The sequence below is a fragment of the Pseudonaja textilis genome, chromosome 2 (genome assembly GCF_049901715.1).
Source record: "Pseudonaja textilis isolate UNSWEBS1 chromosome 2, rPseTex1.2, whole genome shotgun sequence".
In the NCBI taxonomy this organism is placed as follows: domain Eukaryota; kingdom Metazoa; phylum Chordata; class Lepidosauria; order Squamata; family Elapidae; genus Pseudonaja; species Pseudonaja textilis.
In genome coordinates, this window is record NC_141991.1 from 112,947,537 (window position 1) to 112,969,128 (window position 21,592).

Genomic DNA, 21,592 nt, shown 5'->3' on the forward strand with positions numbered 1-21,592 from the left:
AGACTTCCACTGTTCTCCCCCAACCCCAGCGGCACTTTCCAAAACCCCACAGCAGCTCTGTTCTCTTTGTTTGGGAATCCTGCCTTGTGGTTACAATGGCAATGGAACTGCTGGTGCTAAGCAATGCAGTCACTTTTCACTGTGCTTTACATCCACACCATTTAGTGACCAGGCAATCCTGGTCCCAGTTAATGTCAGAATCCGAGGACTACCTATGTTACCTTTAGCTATTTCAGTCTTTGTTGTTGTTGCTGTTTTGTTGTTGTTGTTGTTGTTCAGTTGCTAGGTCATGCTTAACTCCCCACAGCCCCATGGATCAGGCCACATCAGGCCACTCCCTATCCTCCATGGTCTCTGGGAGACAATGTTTCAATATTTCAGTGTTACTAAACATAATATTCTGGACCTTTCTATCCATGAAATGACTAATTATTTAGCTTGGTTAGAGCAGCTCTTTGGTATCCGGACCCTGAATGGAGTGTGCGTAACAATGGACAGATGATGACAGCTCACAAAGGAACGTTATACCCTGTTGAGACATCTTGTCAAGCATGTTTAGAAAACAAACAGATCCTTCTAGCATAGCCCAAGCTCAACCTGTGATGCTAATTCTTAAGGCGATTCCTTGCTAGACCCACAACTTTTATAGCCTGATGTTGTGTGTGTGATTACTCAGAAGTAAATAAAGCTTACTCCCAAAGCCATAAGATCAGTTGTTTCATCAGGAAGGAAGGCCTTTCATTGTCTAGCGATGTGTATGGTTTATATTTTCTAGTTCTTTTTCTGCCCGGTTTGATAAAAAGTACTTAAGTGAGCCAATTCTTTTAAAGATATTTCTGCACCATAATGTTTCCATGTCTAGTCGTTTGGAATTCCTTACATCTGCTCCTAGGGGTCTTCCTCTCAAGCTATAAATATAGCTTTACAGCCTTTGGAGTTGGAAAGCATGAAAGGATCAGTGGCACAACTGAACAAAAACCAGGTGCTTAGAGTCATCAATTAAGGTGCATTTGGTGATCTGTTCTCTATTCCACTTGGCCTTGACAGTGAAGAGTCAAATCCTAAAAGAGTTGAGAAAATATCTAGCTTGTTACTTGTCTCATCTTAGAGCCTGACTGCACTGACAAAGGCTCATTAAAGGAGTTGTTGGGGCGATCTGACCATTCGTGTGCTCTTAGCAGATTGGCGTGCAGTAGTGTCATTGGATGCCTGTGTCATAAAAGCGCTATCCTCTGTGAGGGATAAAAATGTTTTCAGACTCCTTGTGAAAATACTCCCTGTGATGAAAAGAGAGAAGCAATAACAGTATGTACATGTAGCCTTCAACTCACAACAGTTAGTTTAGTCACTGTTCAAAGTTACAGTGGCACTGAATGGTCTGTTCTAAGGAATGCCTTAGTCTCATATGGTCATTTTTCATGTTCGGGTATGAAAATATTGATCATATTAAATGGACTGACTGCGATCTGTCATGGAATTAAGCATTAATATGCTTTCTCCTTTCAGGATACTTGAGGCATGTCTTCTCTGACTGCTTGCTTCAGCAATATTTGTTCAACTAATCTAGACTTCTTACACAATTTCCATAATTGAAGCCTCATTTTGAAATTCCCAGAAGAAGAAATAATTTTAGTTATTAGCCAGGGAATGCTGACAAATCGGAAAGCCAGCTCAAACCAGGCCATGTGCATTTATGTAACATACATTAATAAAAAAAATATAAGTTAAAAGCCCAGATATAGTTCAATATCTACTTTGTCATTCATTGGGGAACAAGGAACAATTGGTAGCCCAATTAATAACCTTTAGTATCAGGTGCGAGCATTCTCCTGTGGCCCTATTTAATATATAAGATTTTATTCTGGTCCATCAAATTCTAACAAACTATCTCTTAAAACACTGATTGTCATGCTCTGTACCTCTTATATAGAGCTGTTGGAAGAAAATGCTGGCTGAAATACAGAAACAGAAGTTGTGAACAATATTCAAACAGATTTTAAAACCAAATTAAATGTATCCTACAGGTTATATTTGAATTAACTAAATGGCTCCTGCATTTCTGACTTGATAAATCTTAAACCTCAACTTCAGCTGTGAGTCATGGCAAGCAACTTGGGTGAGAAGAGTTGCGTAGTTTTTCTAAATGATTGTGCAAGTAGAACAGGATTTGTCCTGCATCATTTGGATAAATCTTTAGCGGACTGTGCGAAGAAGAGAGTAAGGCTCAGAACAAGTTTTGAAAAATGTTCCAACCTATATATTTGCCATACGAAATAGAGGTTCTGAGTTATTTGGGGCCAGTTCTTCTCTCTCGGCCCAATCTACCTCAGAAGGTGATAGTTATGGGGGGAAATAGAAGAACAAAGTATGGTGTACCATGATGGAAAGATGGGATATCCAACTATCAGAAATAAATCATCTAATTTTCATTCATTATTTAATCTCTTATTTATTGTGCCAATTCATGTATTGTCACAATTCTGTAAGGTTTAAAAATCCCTGCCATGTTTCTTTACTACAGGTTCATGAATATCAATGTGCTTTTGTCAGTCAAACAATTATGTGAACATCTGTTGCTTTGGCTTAAACATAACCAACAATGAATGTCAATGAACAGGCGAAATGATACTGCTCCAAAATAAGATTTCAGTCTGGATTCCGCGAATTGATCTGGACTTGGTAATCATTTATAATTATAAATAATATTTTAACATACTGTATATAACTGTGACATGCAAATTAAAAATATCACCATAATAAATATATAGTCTAAAAAGAAAAATAAATAAGCTAACTGAAAAGTTCTTTAAAAGATTCCAATTTGTATAATACTTTGTGAGATCATTAAATCAATAAACAGTAATAATCCTGTTTAAATAATTCAGTTATTTTGCATATCCTTGTTCAAAATTCATTCACTGTCATTTTTAACTGTACATATTTTTGCAACATCCAGATTATGATAAATTGAAACCTGTTCATTTACGAATGAAACAGTTTTAGTCAGTTGAACAAATTCTGCTTTGCTGTTGTATAACAGATCCTCTGTTTATTATTTTGAAGAGCTACAAGGGATAAACTAATAAAAAATATTTTAAGGCCTGGAATAATAAAAGACCTTGTAATTTGATTGAAGCTGGTTATTTCTTTTTGTTTCCTTTCAACATACTAAGATGATAATTTCCCAAAAAGCTTTAATATTGAATTCTATTTCAAAAACCAGTTGAAAAATTTTTATGTATAAATTTCTAGAGTCAGATCATTGGAAAACTTGAAAAGACACACTAAGCAGCTCCACAGGGAATATTTAGTAGAGATATTGTTTAGTATTTAGTAGAGATATACTTTATACATAATCTATAAAAATATATTAACAATTTAAAAGTTCTTGTTGGAAGATTGAATGAGAAACAAAAAAAAATGGCATTCCTTGGAAAACAGATTTATCTAATTTATAAATTAAAATAATATATTAATATGTAAAACATCCCCAAATGTCTAAAACATTGATTACTTGAAATACTTAAAATACTTAGTTTTTACTCTATTTTCTATTAAATATTTCATTACCACAAGAATTTTCATTTACAGCTGACCATTTCTGATTACTTTAATTGCCTTGTTTTGCTTTTAATTAATATATAGAATATAAAGATAACAGATAATAATCAGAGTTGGAAGGGACCTTATAGGTCATCTAGTGCAACCCTCCACACAAGCGGGAGACCCTACACCATTTCTGACAAATGGCAGTCCAATCTCTTCTTGAAGGTCTCAAGTAATGGTGCTCCTACAACTTCTGAGGGCAAGCTGTTCCATTGGTTGATTGTTCTCACTGTCAGAAAGTTTCTCCTTATTTCCAGGTTAAATCTCTCCTTGTTCAGTTTCCATCCATTATTCCTTGACTGGCCTTCGGGTGTTTTAGGAAATAGCTTAAATCCTTCCTCTCTGTGGCAGCCCCTCAAATATTGGAAAACTGCTATCATGTCTCCCCTGGTCCTTCTCTTCAATAGACTAGCCAAGCCCAGTTCCTGTAACCATTCTTCGAATGTTTTAGTCCTCAGTCCCCTAATCATCCTGGTTGCTCTTCTCTGTACTTTTTCTAGAGTCTCAACATCTTGTTTATAATGTGGTGACCAAAACTGGATGTAGTACTTTAGATGTGGTCTTACTAAGGCTTTATAGAGTGGTATTAGTACCTCACTTGATCTTGACTGTATCCATCTGTTAATGCAACTTAGGATTTGCATTAGCTTTTTCGGCTGCTGCTGCACACTGCTGGCTCATATTTAGCTGGTTGTCCACTAAGACTCCAAGATCCCTCTCACAGTTACTGCTATTGAGCCTGGTTTCACCCAGTCTATATGGGTACTTTTGGTTTTTCTTGCCTAAGTGTAGGACTTTACTTTTCTCTACATTGAATTTCATTTTGTTAGATATGGCCCAGTGTTCTAATCTGTCAAGATCCATCTGGATCTTCTTGGATGTTAGCTATTCCTGCCAGCTTAGTATCATCTGCAAATTTGGTAAGTTCCCCTTCTATTCCCTCATCTAAGTCGTTAATGAAGATATTGAAGAGTACTGGGCCTAAGACAGAACCTTGTGGCACCCCATTGCTTACTTCCCTCCATGTAAACTTAGACCCATTAAGAACTACTCATTGAGTACGGTTTGCCAGCCAGTTGTGAGTCCATCTAGTGGTGGTGCTTTTTTGTAGTTTACTAAGAAGTAGGTTGTGGTCTACTTTATCAAATGCCTTGCTGAAATCTAAAGATATTATGTCCCCAGTATTTTTCTGGTTTACTAATTTAGTCACTGTTGCAGAATGAAATAAGATTGGTTTGGCATGATCTGTTCTTAACAAACCCATGCTGACTGTTAGTTATTACCTTACTTGTTTCTAGATGTTGGCAGATCTGTTTTTTTTATTATCTTTTCCAGTATCTTCCCGGGTATTGATGTTGGGCTGATTGGCCAATAGTTTCCTGGGTCTATATTTTTTCCTTTTTCGAAGATGGGAATCACATCAGCTCTTTTGCAGTCCTCTGGTAGTTCCCCCGTGCTCCAGGATTTTTGAAAGATATGGTGCAGTGGTTCTGGGATGACTTCTGCCAGCTCCTTTAAAACTCTGGGATGTAATCCATCAGGCCCCAGTGATTTGTGTTCGTCAAGATCAGACAGGTGTTCTCGTACTATTTTTTTTGCTTCTTTTAACTTTTATTTCCGGTCTGTCTTTTATAGTTATGTTTTTGGTGGGTTGAGCTATAGTTTCTTTTTGCATGAAGACCGATGCAAAGAATGAGTTAAGCAGTTCTGCTTTCTCTCTGTTGCCTGTTACTTCCTTGCCGTCTTCTCTCTTTAGTGGACCAACTGTTTCCTTGATTTTTTTCTTGTTATTTGATTTGGCATGCAATTGCTGTCACACAGTCTATTTTTGTAAGTAGTCCTTAACTTACATCCATTCATTTAACAAGCCTTTGAAGTTATGAAGGTCTGAAAAGTGACTTGTGACTTGTTCTTGCACTTATGATCATTGTAGTGTCCCCATGGTCATGTGATTAAAATTTGGGGTATTTGAAATGCACCCTTAACAACCACAATGCTTAGCGATGGAAATTTTGGTTCCAGTTGCAGTCGTAAGGTGAGAAGTAACAGGATGACTACATTTCCCTAGCAGTTGAGTGTTTAATACAAAATGATAACTTACTTTCCTCATACAAAAAATAGATGATGCCTACCTCACACAATTTCATTTTGTAATTAGTATTTCTGCTTCTGTATTGTACAGTCTCTGAACTAATAAATTATACCCTCCATCTACATGTAATCATGGGTGCCCCGGGAACAGGCCTCAAGTAAAATGTTTCAATCTGTACCAAATGATTATGTTTTCACTCAATTCCATATCCTTAATTTGTTTTATAACTTTAAAAACAGAAATAAAATAAAAATAGAAATAAAAAATAAAATAGAAATAGAAATAAAATAGAAATAAAAAACAACTATAACAGTTGTTTAAATTTTAGATTATGTCAGCATAATCTTTTGCTCCCTTTTTTCTGTTTGATATAAAAAAAGATCCAATTTCATTTTATAATAATGCTGAATAAGAGCCAAAACCTTCAAGACAGTTTCTACATATTTCCTGACAAGACATGTAAAAGTTTTTGATACATTTCAGAATAATTTTTGTCAGGAGCCAACCAAACCACGTCCTGCTAAAAATGCACTACTATTAATCACAAGCAAGCAGCTTCAAGGTCAGGTGTAAAATAGCAGTAAAAATATTCTCCTGACTTTGGGCTGCCTTCACCTCTCAGGACAAATTAAGACGGAATAAATATCTGCATATGATTCTTTTTTCTTCATCTTTCAATGCAGCCACCTCTCTTTCATCTTCTAAGTTCTTTGGAATAGGTGGAGAGTTAAGCATTGCACCCTATAACTAGAAAGGCAAGTAATTTGGACTTCAAAGGCAATTGGCATCTGTGAAATTCTCCTTGCTGTAATATGGATTTATACTCATTGGTTAGGCTGCCCTTCAGCCAATTCCCTCGGGTTCTGGGGAAGTTAGCATCCAGTCTGAAAAGAAGAGGTTTTTCCCTTTTAACATGTGCTAGAACAGGGGTCTCCAACCTTGGCAACTTTAAGCCTGGTGGACTTCAACTCCCACAATTTTGGGAGTTGAAGTCCACCAGGCTTAAAGTTGCCAAAGTTGGAAACCCCATGTTAGAAGACAATTTGTATTCATCCAACAGCAACCAAAAAAACAAAACAAAAAAACAACCCAATCATGATTGGGAGAAGGCCAAGAGTCAGCATTGCAAATATTTAAAATAAATAGTACTTTGGCTATTTTGGAAAGTGTAGTGAAGGAAATAGATTAACTACCCTTTTAATCTTCTACTGTATGATTTGATTCACTGTACTGTAGGTATTTGTGATACAAATACTGTCTTCTTAATATTTTAGATATATACCAGTTAACAATTTTTGCAAATTATGCAGCAGTGTGTTTTTTAATATGTCCCTGATTCCACAAATTATATTTTATACATGAGACAAAGCCAGGTTTTTGTTTGGAAAATGTGATTGCAAATATGTTCCGAAACTCACAAGCTTGTATGACGTGAATTGTTATGAATGTCACAATATCATCTCTATATTTTTTTACCTTTTTAAAAACAAAAGGAAAATTGCAACACAGCCTTCTCTTCAGTAGATGAGTTATTTATCTTCCTATTTTTCCCTCTTTCTAATTCTTTTTATGTAGATTACAGACTTATAGCCACAATTGGGACTTGAATCTTGTTTGTTGAGAGAAATGGTTGTTAAGCAAGACACACACGTGACAGCTGCACTCAGTGTCTGCAATCCTGGCACTCCCGGTTGCGGTCATTAAACCATCTCCCAGGTTATTAAGTGAATGGAACAAAAGAGCTGCCTCCTGAGTTCAGCTCCCTTCTATGCACGGAAAAGAACTGTTCTGGCAGGCTGCAGGAACAGATCATTGGGATTTGAGCTCCATTTCTCCAACCCACCAGAAGTGTTCAGGTATCCTCCATACAAGGAGGAGAACTACTCCAGTGGGCTGCAGGAATGGAGCTCAAAACTTCAAAATCCAAATTCCATTTTTCCACTCTGCCTCAACTGCTATTATCCCTAGGGCAGTATAGCTTTTTTGACCTTAGAAATAAAAACACATATGTTGAGTAATTTGTGGTCTTAAAATCCCAAAGTTTATAAAATGTTTCTTACCTGGGGATAAGGTAAGAAGGGCAGGAGTGTCAAACTTGATTTCATTGAGGGCCGCATCAGGGTTGTGTTTGACCTCAGCGGGCTGGGGTAGGTGTGGCAAGGGTGGGCATAACATCACTCATGTCGGGGCACGTCTATGGTGGCTCGAGCGCTCTGCCAACAAAAATGGGCTCCCAAGCTCTGTTTTCATGGCAGAGGCATCATGGGCCGGTCCTTTGCTGTTTCCAGAGTAGCCCCGCAGGCCACATCTAAGCACCCTGCAGCCCACATCCAATCCCCGGGCCTTGAGTTTGACACCCCTGATTTAGGGGATTATACTTACTGGCCATAGTCAACAATTCAAATTGTTGCTTATAAACCTGACATACAATTACCTGCATTGTTCATAAGCTTTTTATTTCTATCTTCCTTAAATAAAGTCAGTAAGCAAAGCAGTGGAGAGTTGTTACCAGCAACAGTTATATTCTTTGTAAATTCGGTGTCATAAATTTGCTTTGTTCTTCATTTATGTTAGGCAGATGCCTACTGATCAGCATAATTCTTTCTTTATTAGTTTTCCTGTATATGACTAACCATCACACATAAACCGACTCAACACAATAAAAACCTCAATGCAGTAATGAAGTGTAATAAATGAAACACATCAGAAAAGAAAAAGAAAAACTGTGGATAAACCAGTCAGGAACAAATTCATTCAACTCATAAGCTTATGAATATAACATAACATACATATTCCTTTTTCATTTTTTATATTCTGTTCTAAGGCCAATATTCTTCAGACTGGTTAAACTACTTTCCCCAAATGACAGGTTAGCGAAGATTCAACAACAAAAGAATAAGTCAGTTGGATATATTTTTTTAAAAATGATATGTGTGTGAATGGAATATAGCAGGATCTTTTCCTTCGGATTGTGTACATTTTCTTCTTGAGTTCTAAAAATTCTGGGATTAATCTTTCAGATGTTTTTTCCTGGAACAGCCCTTTGTTGTTAGCTTTATGAAGCTGGATTCCCAGATGGTTGTTCCACAATTGTCTGTTTTAAGAATTTGCATTTTTACATAATACTCTATATTGCACTTTTCAGACAGGGAAAGGGGCCTATTTTTTTCTCTCCCTATTCCTGTCTAGTATGATAATTTGGGAATTTGCTTTTCCATTGGAGCAAGCTGATTCCAGCATTTGGAGAGCTTTGTGCACTTGTGGTAGCATAGATTCCTGGGGAGAAATGAAGCCTTTGGAAGAAACCAGTGTTTTGGAAACAGACTTGTTCCATTTTTCATATAACTGAGGGTTTAAAATTCTTGACAACAAAAGCCAGAGATATACATGTAGCAACTTTCTTAAACAGGAAGTTGATTTTTTAAAATTTACATTTTTTTTAGGGCCGGCATCGTACAGTGATGGAAAAATAGGATTAGGAGCAGGGAGATCCACGTTCTAGTCCTCCCTTTAGTCATGGAAGATGAATTGGATCAGTCACTCCCTCTCAGCCCTTATATAAGCATCAGTCTGCCTAACAAACCATCTTATGGCATCATGCATTCATAAAAATGCCCCAGTAGAAGGGGACATGGTTAGATGAATGATCTAACTCCTGCTCTAGTCTATCTTTTTCAGCTCTCAACAAAATAACATGTGCCTACTGGTGCTTAACATTCCATCCTGTAATACAATATATTGCTAGTTCTATGTGAAATAGCAGTGCTGATGTTCCAGGGAAGCAGTTTGTAATGCCCATTCACTGTTGTTGTTGTTGTTGTTGTTGTTAGAATCTTCATTCTGGTCAAAATGTGCATCTTTTTTCCTATATAAAATATCTTTTTCCATGGAATGGGTCTAACGTTTTTATTTTAGTAATTCCCTTGGCATTCATCTTAAGATTTTATAAGGACATAAGAGCCGTGGTGGTGCAATGGTTAGAATACAGTATCTTGCAGGGCTAATTCACTGCTCATTCCAGGAGTTCAGTTATGATCAGCTCAAGGTTGACTCAGCCTTCCATCCTTCTGAGGTCAGTAAAATGAGGACCCAGATGGTTGGGGTCAATATTCTGACTCTGTAAACTGCTTAGAGAGGGCAGTAAAGCATTGTGAAGCAGTATAGAAGTCTAAGTGCTGTTGCTACATATGCTGTTCAAGAGTTTGCTACAGGCCAATTTATACACTGTCTGCCTTCCATTTCTGCAATAATTTCCTGGCTAATCCTGCATTCATTTTATAATTTCTCAACCTCCTTGTTGTCTCCTAGTCACCTAGGCACCTTCTTTATTTGGTGCCGCACCCTTTTTTCTTTTCTCAATGGTTGCATGACTCAGTTTCCTTTGTTAGCTTTACAGGGCTGTCAGGAATTACCTTTTTTTCCTTCTGTGTGTGACAGATTCTTGGTTACAAGGCAGTAAAACATGATGTGCAACCTCATTTTTAAAACCAGTGGTTGGAATAACAAGTTTACTTTTAGCAGTGATTGAGAAAGATACACATCTGCCTTCCTGCCAGATGTTTGGATTAGCTGTACTTTATTTTAATAATGGCAGAGCATGTGGCCTTTCAATCCTATCCCTTACCTCTGCAGTATAGGATATTTTATAGGTTTCATAGAATAAACTTATGGAGCATCTACAACTCTGGGACACAAGCTGTTCCACTGATTAACTGTTCTCACTGTCAAGAAATTTCTCCTTAGTTCCAGGATGGATCTCCCTCTGAAGAGCTTCTACCCATTGCTTCTTGTCCTGCCTTCAGGTGCTATTTGATCAATATTAAAATAAGACACCTTTTTTTTGCAATGTTTTGACAATCATTTATAGACTTTTGTTGACACCAATATTGAAAAGTTAATGTTTTGCGCATTTGCTTGTAAGATTAGGGATGGTATATGGGATAAAGAGGTATTTGTTTCTAACTTTATAGGGCCGTGATGGCAAACCTATGGCACACATGCCAGAAGTGGCATGTAGAGCCATCTCTCCAGGTACGCCAGCCATTGCCTGTTGCTCTTTCAGGTTCCAGCATGCGTTGGCCAGCTGGTCTTTGCGTGTGTGTGCACTTACGCCAAAAACTGGAAGAGCAGCTCCCAGCATGCGCATGCATGCCAGCCACCTGGTCTTCTGGTTTCTAATACGCATGCACACACAAAGACCAGCTGGCCAGTGCACACATGTGCATTAGAAACTAGCCAGCTAGCTGGTCTTAGTGCGTGCATGTGTGTTAGAAGCCAAAAGATGGCCGGTGGCCAGTGCGCCTGCTGGGAGCTGCTGTTTTGGTTGTCGATGTGAGTGTGTGCATGTGCATGCACACACACATACACATTTCAGCACTCGGTTCCTTTTTGGCGCATGCGCACTCCCGTTTCGGCACTTGGTGCCGAAAAGATTAACCACCAAAGTTATGGGGGGTATTGTGTGGTCATGGTGATACAATCTCCCACTCTAAGCATTTTCTGGATACTTGATTTGTGTGTCTTGTGTGTTTGTATATAGAGATTACGGTCTCTTTTAGGTTTTGGACTTTGCCATTTTCTAAGCTTGAAGTGAGTTTTCTATATGTGTCCATTTTTAAAGGCCATATTGTCTTCTTCAGACCGTGTGATAGTTACATTCCTTTTAATATACAAGAAACCTCTGACGCTTTGCTCAAAATTAACTGTCTGCTTTCAAATGTTATCTAGATGCTTTCATGATCTTAAAAGCTGAAGTCATCATTTCTTTAAAAAGCTGAAATAATCAGAATCATGAATGTTTTGCATTTTTTTTTTTACAACCAGGGCCTACATTTATACTTCTTTCCGGATTTAGCCTTATTATCCTGGAGGGTAGTTCTTAAAGCATATGTAGCTTTTCCTTATGACTTCATTTCCATTTTTGACATATTTTCTCTATCAAGACTTCCATTGTGGAATCCATTGCTTCATTTTTCAAAACAAAATCAGTTTTTCTCAATTAGCTTATCTTTGTTATGCCTAGTTTCAAGTAACAATCCTCCCAGATGTTATACTTCCCTAACATACAGTCATTGCACTGCCTCTTCACATGAACCAATTTCACAACATTGCTAGGAAGTAGTCAAAATTTGTTGGTTTCTTCTGTCAGCAAATTCTATTATATGGAGTCATCTGTGTTTATACAAACAAGCCTTTCATCTTATGACAGTAAACAAAGTAAACAAAGTAAAACAAATCAGAGTTTCTAGGTCACACATTATTCTAAACCAGTGGTAGAAATTATTTTCAAAGAGAGTCTGCACATTTTTTAAAGTGGCCTTTGAACAGCTTATGAATATATGGTGATAAGTGATATCATCAATGAGGGGAGAGCTGAAAATTTCAGTGTCCCTCTCCTTTTTATTATTCTAACACAAAAATATGAAATCACAACTGCCAGTTCCTTAGGTAGGGTTCACTTCCATAGTCATCAAGTTTTTCCCAAGAATCTAGGATGTTGTAAGATATTGGTGTGGTACATGTGCAGATTTAAGCAGTATGGCATTAACAGATAGAAAATTTGTCAATGTGCACATTTTCTAAGTGCCATCCAATATTTTTCAGTATGGCACCCAGTGTGCTGATAACCACTGGGACTACCATGACCAGTTTATACCATAATGTTAAAGTTTTGATTTTCAGTTCCTGGTACTTTGTGATCATCTCCAATTATTTGTCTTCTATTCTAATATCCTTGGAATTGCCACATCAATTATCCACACTTTCTTCTTTTCAATTATAGTTAAATCTGGTGTGTTACTTTATTAATGTGTAATCAGAAATCCCACAATACTTTTACCTGCTCATTTTCAGCTAATTTTTCCCACCATTTTTTTCATTCCTGGATGTGATAATATTTACAGATGTTACAATGAATCATTGTGGCAACTGTTATATTGTTTATAATGAATTTGTGTGATCTTCTTGCAAGAGGTGATTTTATTATCTACCATTTTTCCTGTCTCTGTTTCTCCATACCAACCTTGATTGCATTACTTCAAATAGCTTGCTCTTGAGCAGCCCTCAGTTTCTTTTTTTAATGGTCCAATTGTAAGCCAAGTTTTATCTTTATCCATTTTCCCCTCAATCTTTTGTACAAATTGATCATGCCATGCTTCTATTCTTTTTTTTACTACGTTATTTAAATATTCCTGTTTTTTTTTCATGCACATTAAATTTCTAACTTGTATTAATGCTTGTACTTGGCTGTCTTTTATGTAATCAGCCAATGCATGTTTTTTTTTTACTGTTTTGACTTGAAGTAAATCTCTGCCTCCATTCCAGCAGTGTATCTATCATAGGTGTGGCCCAGTTATTGATGACTTTCATGGTGTTTCCATCATTCAATTTTGTCTTTAGCGCTATTCTCACTGGAGGTATTCTTTACTAATCATATCTGTAAACTGCCCATGCTTGTTGTTATCTGTAAAATGCCCAGATACTTGTAGTCTTCCTCCTGATGGTTCCTGATGGTTTGGGCATTTGGCATTTCAATTCCATTATAGATTTTAAATTTCTCCTCCTGCTGCAGAGTTTATATGCTACTCCAACCTGAAAGGACTTTGAGTGGCTTATCAACAATCTTACTGTGAAAAGGTTAAAAACAACTCAGTAGAATTTAGGTTACAAATATAGTAACTCTGCACTTAAACAATACTCAAAACTGCAGAGAGAAAAAATATCATAACAAAATGTCCACTTCTCATCCTGATTTTGGCTTTCAGTGCCTCTCCAAAAAGTCATATTGTGCTGAAATAATCATTAAGTCATCTATACTGTCTTTTGTAAGGGCACATGCTGTGAGAACCAGCATGGCTGTAAGGTACATTTTCAGCTGAACCCAGGGGTGGGATCCTAATGGCATAACAACTGATTCAGGGATCGAGCACATGTATACCAAACACACGCTGCACTTGGCTCCAACAAGCATTTACTTTCTCCAGCTGACAAGTGGCACTCAGCTGTGCTGCACAAAGCAGCTGAAGAGGTAAAAGCATAGGATAAAGGACAGCCTAGAGCCCAGGTGGGCCAAAGAGACGACCAGACAGTCATTGCAGTGAACCGGTTTGGTGTCAGCTGCTCTTCGGAGCTACCAGTTCTATAGAACCTGGCTGAACCAGTAGCATCCCACCCCTGGCTTAACACAACGTGACTTCCTGTAATATACAAGCAGATACACTGTAATATCTTCTCTGGGCCCTACATGAGCCAGGTGACATAAGCTCATTAGGTTTAAAATTAGCTAAGAGCAAGTTGTAATATTATTATTAAAGCGAGTGTGCGAAATTCCCACTGGGGAACAAGAGGGGTGTGATTCTGTACTCTGTTCCTAATAATCTTCTTAAGAATCCAGAAATACTGAGTCTGTGTTGCAATTGCTTCTTTAAATAGAACACGTGGTGAATCTTTCCTCTGGAATGATCTTGAACCAGAAAAATGCTTCAGGTACATTCTTATAGCCAGAAGATGGTGGTTGTTTTTCCTCTAAAATGATACACAATGTGACAACCTCTCCATCATTTCATACTAATTGGGTTTGAGTGGTTGTACCTGTTGAAGGAAAGGCCTTGGGTTCAGGTGATATTATTGAGGGCATCAGTTCAGCTCTAAAAAGAGGCCAAGTCAGCAGAGGGACTAATTTCCAAGGTTGCAATGCGCTTATAATAATCTATGTTGCAGTTTGTATGCTTTACCTGCTAGAATTAGATGTTCAGTATTTTGGATAATGCTTTTAGATTCATTTCAAATTATGTATCTGGAGATGAGATCTTTCTAGGAATATTTTGCAAATATTTCGTGCGCTTACATAATTGTTACCTTCTGAGTAGTCGGTAGACCTCTCTTCATGGAATAAACTTGCATGATGAATTTGCCTTAATGGAGAGAGGGAGGAAACATTCAATAGTATGGAAGCTAAACGTTTCTTGCCTCTTGAAGTTCCCATCTCAGATAGTATTTTGAAAAGCCCATCTGCAGTATTGCTTACTTTATCACTACAATCCTAATATTAACAGAGCTTCTGCAACAAAGGGTTACAGCTGTATGTTACTGTGCAATCCATGTGGGCAGAAGCTGTGCTTCAGAGCAGCCTATTAATGATAGGAAGAAAAAAAATTCTCTCCATGGCTGTTTTTCTCTCCTTCTGTTCTCTCTTCCCACCCACCCACCCCCTTTTCCCACCCCCACACATGCCGAACAATAGAGACTGCTTATAATGCAACTCAGTCTTCAGGATCTGCAACACTCGCAGCAACCTCTCATGAGTCATCAGCTTCAGGAGATAGCATACCTTTTTCCCCTTTCTTCTGAGACTTGCACTTTTCCCCTTCTAATCACTCCTTTATTTCTTTTTCTGATTATTTTCCTTTCTTTGATGTTGAAACTCTAGAAAGAGCGCAGAGAAGAGCAGCAAAGATGATTAGGGGACTGGAGGCGAAAACATACAATGAACGGTTGTTGCAGGAATTGGAAATATCCAGTTTAATGAAAAGAAGGGCTAGGGGTGACATGACAGCAGTGTTCCAATATCTCAGGGGCTGCCACAAAGAAAAGGAAATCAACCTATTCCCCAAAGCACCGGAAGGCACAACAAGAAGCAATGGATGGAAACTAATCAAGGAGAGAACCAACCTAGAAATAAGGAGAAATTTCCTGATGGTTCCACAATTAATCAGTAGAACAGCGTTCCACCAGAAATTGTGGGTGCTCTGTCACTGGAGGTTTTTAGAAAGAGATTGGACAACCGTTTGTCCGAAATGCTTGAGCAGGGGGTCAGACTAGAAGACTTCAAAGGTCCTTTCCAACTCTGTTATTCTTTGTTTGCCATGGAACAGATTCTGGTTTATATTAGCCCAGAAATATTTTAAGCCTTGTCTAAAGAGCTCAATCTGATTTGACTGTCCTGTTATTATCATGTGTTTAACACCCCAAGTAGACTGCTTAAGATCACATCCTTGTTTTAATGACTGATGTGACTGAGTTAACTGGAACAAGTATTTATGTTAGAGTTTTTTTGAACAGTATTTTTATCACAAAGAATTAAATGTACTGTATTAAAAACTTTCCCTCTGAAAAGTGCCATTTTTTTCCCTTAAAGAGTTGTGAATTAAACTCTAGAATTTGTAATGCAAATATTGAAGTAGCCCATTGAGGTAGTGAAAATGGCTCTTCAGGAGTTTTTTAAGGAACAGTTAAAAATAAAATTGTTCCTGGCTGGTTTGTCCTCAGTGACTGCTTTTCTTTTCTGATGTGTTTCATCAGAAAACAAAAATGTGTTACTGTATTGAAAGGTTTACTGTGTTAGTTGCCTTGAGCTACTTTATGTGTGATAGGTGGCCCTATAAATCTAATAAATAAACAAATAAAAGAATTGTGTTAGACTACTTCTCCTCTGCCTATCATAAGAGAAGAGCAAAATAATTTTATAACACTAAGTTTGCAAAGAATATGTCTTTAGGTAACCACCATCCACTGCCTTGCCAACTGATTATGTAAGGAAAATAGGTATATATTACCCAATAGATAGCTGTATATCAGATTTTTAACCAACAATTTGAAATGTTGATTGTGGCTGGGATGTATAATCCCCTAAGTGAAGGCCTAATATTTTTTTAAAATGGGGTAAATATTTTTTTCATAACATCTCAGATGAAATTGTAAATAGATTGTGAGCTATTATTTGGTATAGATAGAACAGGTACACTGGTTCCTGTTTAGGCATCCTAGGGCCTAAAGTATTTGCATTGCTAATGTAAGTGGCTCTTATCTAGTAGATTTCTTATATACTGGTGTAGGCATCAGGAGCTAAAAGTCTAAGTGATTTTATCCTAATGGCGAACTGATTAATTGACATTGCATGAACTTGCTGTTGATGTTTGCTGATCACTGCAAAGGTATAAAGTAATCAGTAGGATCTCTTTAGTTCCACCCTCAAGCCTACCTCAATGCTATAATATCCCAATTGCTTTGATTAGCAATGGCTGAAAAGGTTGTTTCATTCAGGTAAAGAAAAAAGGTGAAGGTATCGCAAGTACATAGGTCCAGGATAAAGGATAGTGTTCCTTCGACCAATTTTCTGGTTGAGAAAACAGCATGAATTGCTCTGATTTCAAACAGTTGCCTGAGTTTGGAAATGGCATGTTTTTTTCCTCAGTATAAATTGAGAGCATTCAATTTTGAAAGTTTTCATCTTTGTCTTTATGTGTCACAGGCACATACCGTGCCATGAAAACCCTTAGCAGTGACTGTTCCTCACTCATATCCTAACTTCTCTGCCAAGAACATCACATTTCATTCTGTATATGGACCATAACGTTCAAAACATGCCTGTTTCAATCCAGACGCAGGCCACCCAAAACCAGCTGTTCCATCTATGGAACACTTTGCACATCCCTACTTGGAAGTTAAAAAAAAAACAAAATTGGAAGAAGGCAATGGTAAACCACTTCCATTCTGTAGCCAATGCATTCTGCATTATGTGAGAATCTCTCCGCGCACACACATTTCTCCTTCCCTAGTAGCTCATGTTGGAAATGTTTTTGATGTTGTGGTTTGACATAGTTGCTAGTGAAACTAACTTCATATCCCCAGTAGCTTTTGCAGCAGGAGTTCCTTGCTAATACAGAATTCAAAATAAAAAATTCTCCTTAAGATCTTTACCAAGAGAAGGAAATATTTTTAATGTTTGGGGGTTCCAACTGCTTGCATTTATTTTGATATGATGATACTGTTTAACCAGCCCAAATTATAATATCAGCCATTGTAACAGAAGAGAATACCAAACAGCAGAAGAAATGGTCAAACCTTTTCCAATATAATGTAACCCAGAACCATTGGGCTGTAATATCCAGAATTCTTAGCCAACATGATTCCCCATCATACAGGCTGGGAGTTTTCAGCTTTGCAGTCCCCAACCACCACCACCCCCAAAAAAAACCCCAAGGTTGTAAAGCAAAAACTCTAATTATTTCTGCACCTTGTGAGAAAGTAGTCATAATAGGGCCTCTTATTTCATTTTGGGGAAAAAAGAGATGGCTTAAGAGAGGTACTGTTTAGGCAGCTTGAATGCAGGCTTAGTAGCTGCTTTTCAGTTATGTTTCCCATGTCTTCCATGTGCCTGGCAGCAGTGAGCCTAAGACCTTTTCAAATAAAGGGAGAAATTATTGGGTGATGACACCTTGAGTGACTTCCTTCTGGGACAAAGATATTGCTGAAGAAAGGAACAAAACGTATTGTTTTGATTGAAAGAAATCTTGCCTTAATGCATTAGCTGGTTGCCAGAGTTTAGACGAGTGGCAAAGAAAGCAAACAAGCATTATTGTCTGCAGTTCACAGACCTGTCAGGTTTAGGCTGGTATTGTAATTATTGCTCTATTTTAAACAAGTAACATAGCATATGTTTGTGTGCTGCTGCTGAGCATGTTGGGAATTTAGGGGAGAACGTCTCAAGCTTTATACTTTATACTTCCATTTGATTCTCATTTCTCTTCTCCGCTGACAAAATAGAATATTCATAGCACCCAATAAATCTTCTAAAATGGAATCTTTATTTGCAATTCTGCCATTTCCCTTCAGATATTAAAGTTGCTAATGCGATTTCAGAGACATTAAAAGTTATGTTCCAAAGAATCTGTACCAGTAAGGCATTGCAGGAAGAGACAAATGGCAGGTGTGGATCCCTTCGGCTGAAAAGGAGGCACATCAGCTCATGGGCAGGTGCTCAGAGAAAAATGGATGCTGCTGTTAATTCCTTCCTAAAATAAAATCCAGTTGATGAAACACATATCACTTTTTTTTCCCCCTGCAAAAAAAATGGAATTTCAGAATATTTCTTAGGGGCCAACTCCAGCAAAGCCTGTGATAGAGGTATATAAAACCTCAAATCGCACAACCTGTTTGAAACAGCTGTTTCAGATGTTTGAAACAAGCTAATTCAAACTTTGTGCAAGGATTTTAGCTTGAAGTGTGTTTTGAAATGCAACTATTGTGTCCCTCACAAATAAGATATCTATGAATCAATGTGTTTGTTTAGCATGGTGTTGCTTCCATTAACTGGCTGTGTTTTCAGCACTATCTGGAGATGCTGAGGCTTGAACCTCCGATCTTTTGTGGATCCAGCAGAGGATTCACTACTGAATTAGCACCCTTGGTTAGGTAAATGTTCTATAATAAAATGGAACATATCCTAAATATCCTTGATCGCACCACATGACGTATTGCGACATATTGCAACGTTTTTTGCCTTTGCGGAGCCGAAGTGGGCATGCACTGTGCAAGATGCATCCAGCTCACGGGCCGCCAGTTTGACAGGCCTGCTCTATACCTATGAATTAAGAAGGAAAAGCTTATGGTTTCTCTCTTTCTTTTCATGCTGCAAGGCATGATATAGTGAGTGACAAGAATTTTTCCAAAGGCATTCAGCATGTATATAAATGAATTTGCAATACAATACATACAGGGTAGTTGTTGACTTACGACCGCAATTGGGACTGGAATTTCTGTCATAAATAGTTGTGGTCATAAGTCAAACCTGATTTTATGACGATTTTTATGGTGGTCATTAGGCAGATCATTGTGGTTATTAAGGGTCTCCAGCTTCCCCAATGGGTGCTTTTTCCAGACATCAGCCAAAAAAGTTAGCAAATCATGATCATGCTGCTACTGGTCATAAAAGCGAGTTGATTGTCAGGTGCCCAAATTGTAGTCACATGACTGGAAGGGTGATGTGACAGTCATAGATGCAAGTACATATTGTAAATCACATTTTCTGAAGCCATCGTAACTTTGAACTATTGTTAAACGGCCATAAGTTGAGGGCCACCTGTAATTAAACTCCACATAAAGAAGCTTTAAGTGGCTTGATCATGGCTGCATGAGAAGGAAAGTGTTTTCTCTTTTCCATAAAGATGAAAAGCTTGTATATTGTAGCATACAAGGACACCTTTAGTTATTGTGGAAAGGAAGCCATGTTGGATTAATATCATAAAAGAGGTGGCAGAAAGAAAAGCAATTCTTTGTCGCTTCAGAATGGTGCCCACCTTCTGCAGGGAATGGTGGAGGACAGAAAAGGATTTGGAAAGTGTGGCTTGTTTATGCTTCATATGATCAGAGGAAAATAGCCTGGAGCTATTTTTCTTTTCAAGATTGCGCCTTTCTTGCTTTTGTCCTTTGCTAGAAATGGACCATCATCTAATTACAGGATTCTTAGCCGATATATTTATTTTAATTGGCTACGTTTCGAATCTATGTACATGTGGCATCTGAATAAATACTAATGGGAGGAAAGCGTGCTGCTCCTTAATATGTATTTATCCTGCAACAGGCTTCCTCTTAGGAAAGGCATTTTCCTCTCTCACAGTAGCCTTTGTTGAAATGGCATCAGCAGCCTGCCTGCAGAGTCTTTTGGGGTGAGGAGGGAGGGAGGGAGGGAGGGTATCCGGAAATCAAGCAGAAGTGATTGCTCAAGGGGCTGGGCTGTGTGCAATAAAGAAGGGGCTCTATTAACCCTTTTGCAGTTAATGACCTTTAAAGCTATGAAGGTTTACATCTAAAATGCTTTAGTATATACCTTTAGTATATACTTTAGACTTTTAGGCTATTGAAACTGAGCATGGAAGTGCTGAGTGCAGAGAAACCTCTGAATGTGAGAAAGGAAATTTACTGCATTATGGATTTTTCGGGCCATTGGCTGCAGAATTAAGTGGATGACTTTATGTCAAAGTTTGAAGACTTCACATGAGGAGATGCTGTTTGGTTAAAGGGGGATATGGGGCTCTTGGAGAGGGAGTCTTCTGTTGCATCTTCTCACAGGCGAGGAGTTGTGGGTTCAAGTGGGCAGCGTGAAGCCTCTCGGCATCACCTGCAGGCCTTTGAGGAGGACCTCTGTCCTCTGTGATTTTCAGAAAGAGCAGGGGAAGCTGATTCTCAGTAGCCTAGAAAGGAAAGCTCAACGGAGAAAGTATAACAAAAAATCCTTCTGAAAGCCCTTTAAACTTATACGAGCCACCAAAGTCGATTCATCGCAATAGGCTGTAGAGAATTAGCAGTATCCAGGTGCAGAGGGAGTAGGAGGGAGACTAAGAATCTCTCTGCTCTTCTGCCACCCACACAACATCTGAAGCCCACGTACTGAGTCAGGAGCTTTTGTGTGAGGGAAGTCAGATGACTAAGGATGGATGTTACTGGGCGGGAGGGGGGGGGGAGGAGGAGAGAGATTCTCTCAGCAGGCTTATGCTCTGTGGCCCAGTGCCCCCTGCTGTCCAGGCTTCAACTGAACACCAGATCAGGTATTTCAGAAATTCTTACGGCTAATAATGAAGAGGCAACTGCCTACTTCTTTCTCTCTTCTTCCTTTCTCTGAAGCAACTGGAATAGATGTTAGATTTGCAAAGGAATCTGCTGTATTCCGAATACCTGCAGGCTTGTGGGCTCATATTGTGATTAACGTGCTCGTTTCTACTCACCTCTGCTATTTTAACGTTCTCTCTTTTCTTCCAGTTTATTGAAGCAATGACCAATAAACAAACTGAGCTGGAGAACTATGTATCTGATGGTTACAAGATGGCACTCACAGAAGAGAGGCGGCGATTTTGTTTCCTGGTGGAGAAGCAGTGTGCAGTGGCCAAAAATGCTCTTACGTACCACTCCAAGGTAAGCAGGGGCACTTAGTAACTGAACTTAAACCATTCCAGGGGTATAGTTTTTTTTAAAAAAACCACACACAATCATTTTATTAAAGATTACAATTACAATTTACAATATAAATTAATACAAACTAAAAAGAAAAAGAGAAGATACGTAAAATAAAAAAATAAGAATATAATAAAGAAAAAGAAAAGAAATAAACAAAGAAGTGAC

General features: G+C 38.2%; 1 protein-coding gene and 1 long non-coding RNA gene across 8 annotated transcripts in view; one reads left to right on the forward strand and one right to left on the reverse strand.

Annotated features, from left to right (window-relative positions):
* The window catches only part of BAIAP2 (BAR/IMD domain containing adaptor protein 2), a 174,017-nt gene that overhangs the window by 112,737 nt on the left and 39,688 nt on the right, over positions 1-21,592 (forward strand). For all 7 annotated transcript variants that reach the window (XM_087924959.1, XM_087924957.1, XM_026701780.2 and 4 more), the window contains exon 7: positions 21,233-21,385. In XM_087924959.1, coding sequence (XP_087781085.1) covers positions 21,233-21,385 — 153 coding nt within the window. The remainder of the gene's footprint in view (positions 1-21,232; positions 21,386-21,592) is intronic.
* LOC148127020 (uncharacterized) lies at positions 15,972-21,330 on the reverse strand. Its single transcript, XR_015741841.1, has 2 exons — positions 21,199-21,330; positions 15,972-18,489 (listed from the first exon to the last, which is right to left on the reverse strand). It is a non-coding gene; the product is annotated as an uncharacterized LOC148127020 (long non-coding RNA).